We start from the raw sequence: 6,036 nt of genomic DNA on the forward strand, positions 1-6,036 counted from the left end.
TGAGAACCTTGGCCCCTGCTGCATTGAGTATGGGCCAGGATGTCGTGCAAGACATAAACAGTGGCGAACGCACATTGAAACAGTCGCTCAAACACAGAGGCCTAGAAACATTAAAACATGTTGGGAAGCAAATTGCGGGTGGGCGGGTCGTTAAGAAAAAAAAAAAAAGGAACAGAAGGATTAAGACAAAAAAAAAAAAAAAAAAACAAAGCAAAACAAGAAATTTGTTCAGGAAAATCGACGGAGGGAAATATAATGACGTGTTTGCTTAAAAATTGAATCACTCTCGAAACAACTATTGACAAGATAGCATGGCGGGGCTACAAGTACCACTGGGGAATTATGCCGCTGCGATAACTGACGCCTTTCCCAAGCCGTTCTCCGCTAGGATGGTAGAGGCCACTATAGCCTCGCGTCAAACTATTGATGTTTTGCCAGTAAATACTGGGGGCAATAAATTTAGAGATGCGTATCTTGAATTTAACATTAAAGGCGTGAATGGCCACTTTCTAGATATGTCGTCATTGGCTTTGGAACTATCGCTAGCAGTAACGGGCGAAGATGGAGCTAGTGCGATAGGGGATACAGAAAATGTAACAATTAGTAATGGTCTATCACAGACTTTATTCAAATCTATAGTAGTGTATTTCAATGAGACTGTGGTCGAAACTAACTCTCTATTCTCATACTGGAGTTATATAAAGCTGCTGACTACTATTTCGGGGTGCGAAGCTGAGAGATATCGGAAACTAGCGCATTTCTTTAAAGGTAATGACCCCAGCAGATTTTCCAACGACTATTTTGCTGCAATGACTGAGGAAAGGGAGCAGCAAATGACTGAGATGAAAACTATGGGTGTGCACACATGCTTTAAATTATTGGCGGATGTTACTACAATTAGCGAATACGTTCTGGATAATGTGGATGTGCGCATTCGCCTAGAACTAAACCCGGATAAATGGATTATTCATAGCGAAAGGGATAATGCAAACTTTAAATACCATATTAAGATGGCGAGGTTGTGGATAGATCGCATAATGCCATACCCGGCCGGCTTAACGGCCATTAATAAGGCATTGATACAAAATAACACCCCGATAACATATACGTTTAACAAAACCCTATTAAAGACTCATATACTGGGCACAGGACAGCGGACAATTACAATGGATCAGCCCTGGGGAACTGTAGTTCCCGAGCGTTTATACATGATTATCGTAGATATGGAGGCAATGTCAGGAGGCTATACCCAGAACCCATTATATTTTGAGAATTGTCAGCTCACGAGTGTATTTATAACTCTGAATAGCACTACTTTATTTAATATTGCTTGCGCTTTTCCACACAACTGCGCAAAATTATATTATACGACGCTACAAGCTTTAGGTTTCGATAATGCCCATACGCTATCCTATGATGCATTTGTTAACGGTGGCACTATACTGGCTTTCAATTTACAGCCCGAAACTATAAAGGACGCAATGCCCCTGGAAGTGTCTGGTAACCTGAGAATTAGTCTAGAATTTAAAATGCCTGTGGTGGGAAATAAAGTCATTTTGCTTTATGGCGGCACCACTGGCATCCTGAAAATTAATGCGGAACGTAGAATAGTTTGTGATACGAGAGCGTAAAAAGCTATGAATTGTCTTGAAATTAACGAAGCGCTGAATGGGGTGTTGGGTCGGGAGGTGCAATATCTGGGATGTTATCTCGCCAATGATGCAAGAAAAATTTTGAAAAAGATCTATAACCATCCTGTGGTATTTATAATTAATACACTAGATGCAGAATCTGCAGATACAATGGGTCATTGGGTTACATTTTGTATAGCCAAAGCAATGACTAAGACAGAAATTGTCATTCTTGATAGTTTTGGAAACCCGAGAATTGAAACGTATTCGAAATATTTTAAGGTTATATTGAATAGCTTTGAAAAATATGATTTGCACATATTCAATGACAGAATACAGCAGTTGGAAACTTATTTCTGCGGGAACTATGCCTTATACTTCACCTACTATTTATCCCATCTAGGGGTGGGAAAAGCGCTTCGGAAATTTGCGCAGGATTTTAAATATGAACAACACAGCAAAAATGATGCTTTGGTTGTGAAATTTACGTATGATAACCTGAATATGCCACTCTGTCAAACAACATTTTGCCTGGGAGATGATTCCCAGGATGCGTGCTATAACCTGTGTGAGCAGGTGACCTAGCTTGCCTGAGGGGATGGGGTGTGGCAGGGGGTGAGGGAGGGGGTAGAGGTTTTAGGGGTATATATAAGCCCATTGAGGCCCATTGACTTAACTTGTCCACCGACGAACGCCCTTGGTTCTGGTCATCATTAGAAGCCCACAAGCGAAGTTTTTTGAAAATGGAATTTGCCCGTGGTGAGTTTTTTTTTTTATTATTATTATTATTATTATTTTATTTTTTTTTTTATTATTTTTATTTTTATTTATTTTTTTTTAACATAACTCTGATATAGGTGAGAACGTGTGTGTGTGTGTGTGTGTGTGTGTGTGTGTGTGTGTGTGTGTGTGTGTGTGTGTGTGTGTGTGTGTGTGTGTGTGTGTGTGTGTGTGTGTGTGTGTGTGTGTTTTATGTTTCTTGTTTGTGAATATAAAATTTTATTAATGTTTTTTTTTTTTTTTGCAGAATTGTTGAACGGTTGCTCAAAAATTGAGGTAACTGGTGGGATCAATTTCAACTTTGGGACTGCTCTCATCCTGCCAGCTGGGGTGACGCCCCATGATGTAGCGGATATATTGAAGAGTAGTGGTGGTGCCAATGTTCTGCCGATGTGTCAAGCCCCCAAAACTTCATCAACTTCGCCTACGACCTCGCCTACGACCTCGCCTGAGACTACGGAGATGCCAGGGCCAGTGCCAGATGTCGTTGTGGCCACTATGCACCCCAAGCCGACGGTGCCCATGCCCCCGCCTGAGACGCGGCCGGTGCCAGAGCCCCGCCCCGCGGCCCGCCTTGTTGTTGACTCTATGGATTCACGGGTGCCGACCCAGGCGGGGCCAGGACCATTCCCAATAACGGCAACAACAACAACAAAAGAGCCCATAGCTAAGAAGGCGAAGAGTGGAGAGATGGCTCTGAAAACGAAGGCAACAACAACAACAACAACAACAACAGAGCCCATAGCTAAGAAGGCGAAGAGTGGAGAGATGGCTCTGAAAACGAAGGCAACAACAACAACAACAACAACAACAGAGCCCATAGCTAAGAAGGCGAAGAGTGGAGAGATGGCTCTGAAAACGAAGGCAACAACAACAACAACAGAGTCCAAAGCTAAGAAGGCGGCGAAGAGTGGAGAGATGGCTCTAAAAACGAAAGCTTCGACAGCGCCTTTGATGAAGGACATTGCAAAGCCAACAAGTCGCCCTGTACAAGATTGTCAAATAACCTGGGAACAGCCTGCACAGGGGCCCGCACCGGGGCCTTGTCGGGCTAGGCTATCTACGCGAGGCCAACGCAAGAGGACGACGACGACGACACCATATGATAAGAAGTCGAGCAACCGCGAGGCTTCCCCCCAACCATCCACCTCGGGATATGTGCCTCCAACAAGACGCCCTAACCCGCCTCCCCCAGCGGCCCGCCAGCGGGAGGCAGTTACCCACATTAGCGAGAGTGAAGACGAGGAAGCCCGACAGACCCCCCAGAAATTAGCGACGGTGTGCCGCGTAACCCCTATGGCACCTAAGACACAAGAGCTGAACACGGGGGACATATTGTCTTCGCAGACCTTAAACGCCGCGGTCGAACTGTTTAGTGAAAATCAATCGTTAGCCATGGAAGAGTTGGGCCTGGCTACGATTGACATGTTTACTTCACAGTTCGAGCCGGTGGAGGGATTCGATGAAGAGGTCTCGGACCTCTTCGAGTGTGGCCAGAGAAAATTCTATGAGCCAGACTATGTAGAGCCCACTCCGACCATGGACTTGTTCACGCCGACCATGCACGAAGCAGCTTTATTGTCCTCGGGCGTCATGCGAAAACTTAATTAAATGAATGTATTGCAGTGTCATGTATATATATATATATATTGTAGTTATGTGTATTGTAGGTTTTTTATTTGTTCAATAAAAAAGAACTAACGATGAAAATAAATAATGTTTTTAATTTACCGGTGGGGGGAATATCTATAATACTGAATGAATGAATGAATTATGTCTTTTCTGATGTTTGCTCTTTCCTATGAAAAAACAAAAACAAAACAAATATTTGATAATGTTCTTTCCTCTAAAATTAAAACATAAATACTTGTTTCTATATGTTTGGATGAAAAAAAAACATGAAATAATAATACGTTGTTGTTTCCCAGATCTGAATAATAAGCAAACTCCCGATCTTAATAATTAAACTATCCAGTGTTTGGAAATAAAAATGGAACTTGCATATATTTTTTTCTGTCAATTATCTGAGTTTCCCCATAGACGAAAACGGGACTCGACCGCCCGTGAAGATGTTTTCTGTGAAACGGAATATAGAGAAAATGGGGACAATAATCTGGAGTAAATGAAAAAATATAACTCGAGTCTTTCTCATTTTTATTTTTTACCTGATTATTGAAACCTTACCAAATGTAAAGACAAAACCCTTTATTTCAGATACACTTCTCAGCAGGAATTAAAAAACCCAGATATATTGTATTTACATAAAAAAAAAAAAAACACGCACACGCACACATATACTAGCGCCATTAAATACTCCAAAAAACGTTTATATGCCTTTCACCAGTGCATTTTTTTGGTTTCCAACTATTGTACATTCATCCTCGGTACCTCTCATAAGTAGAGACCCCCTCATTGAGGCCCTAGACTCATCTTAAAAGCTCGAGACGAATCGTGCAAAAAAACAGGTTAGGATAGGGCACCAGTTCCTCAGGTACACCATTGGTGGTGGTCCCCCCGGGACCCCAGGGGGGACCAACACCCCACCACCGCCAGCCAGCCAGGAGCGCGCTGACTGTGCCCTAACCTAACCACCCAAATAAGAGGAATGGACGTTCTGGCCCAACAGGGTCAAGTCGGCATGGAAGTGCCCAACCGTGTCTGAAATTTTTTTACCTCAATCTGTCTCCTTATTCACTACTCTCCTGATGTAAAGTTAATCAGTTTTGACGTTTGTTCCTTGTTCACAAAGGTACCGGTCGATGATATTCTCGATTATCTTGCTCGTGAACTAATGAGCCATGACTTACCTCTTTCTGCTGATATTATTGTCAGTCTTGTTAAGTTGTGCATTAAAGAATGTAAATTTACCTTTAATAATGAGTATTATTTACAGACTTTTGGAATGGCAATGGGGAATCCTCTATCGCCATTGCTCTCAAACCTGTACATGGAATTCTTTGAAAAGAAATTAAGTCCAAACTGAACTGCCCAAACGTCTAATGCATTGTATCTACATACGAGTTTATGCGATCACAATATTAACTGGAATGGGGCAAAAAGCATTACCAATTGTGGGGATTTCGTGGAACGGAATTTGATTGAGTCTGCTCTAATCAGTCAGTGTCCAAATCTTCTTAATGTTAGTACTGGAATGTACAAACTTGATCCATTTTTAAGTTATAATATTGCACAACAATTTAAGAAACAACTCTGATAGAGAGGCTTACAATGTCTCATTATAATTGTATATTCATATATTGTGTGTTCATGAGGCTTTTCTTTAATCTTTCATCCTTATTCTCTGACCGCTTAATCCTCTTTGACCATTCTAAGCTAAGCTATACCTGTTTTTGGTTAATTACACCTGACCAACCCTAGGGATGGGTTGGTCAGGTGTCGGCCTATATATCCTCCCCCTTCTCCCTTCTCCTTAGTCAGTCTGGTGTTGACAAAGGCTTTAACAAAGCCGAAACGTTCACCTCTTTTCATATTTCTCTGTGGATTTTCTGCATAAAATGATCAGTGTTTTGTGATCGTCAATTGCATATATATATATATATATATATATATATATATATATATATATATATATATATATATATATATATATATATATATATATATA

At 41.4% G+C, this 6,036-nt stretch overlaps 1 protein-coding gene across 1 annotated transcript; it reads left to right on the forward strand.

Annotated features, from left to right (window-relative positions):
• Nucleotides 1-389: 389 nt before the first annotated feature.
• LOC138360299 (uncharacterized) lies at nucleotides 390-1,631 on the forward strand. The gene has a single exon (XM_069320212.1). It carries the CDS (start codon nucleotides 390-392, stop codon nucleotides 1,629-1,631), a length of 1,242 nt encoding a protein of 413 aa, XP_069176313.1.
• The last annotated feature ends 4,405 nt before the right edge of the window (nucleotides 1,632-6,036 follow it).

The sequence above is a fragment of the Procambarus clarkii genome, unplaced genomic scaffold, assembly GCF_040958095.1.
Source record: "Procambarus clarkii isolate CNS0578487 unplaced genomic scaffold, FALCON_Pclarkii_2.0 HiC_scaffold_106, whole genome shotgun sequence".
In the NCBI taxonomy this organism is placed as follows: Eukaryota; Metazoa; Arthropoda; class Malacostraca; order Decapoda; family Cambaridae; genus Procambarus; species Procambarus clarkii.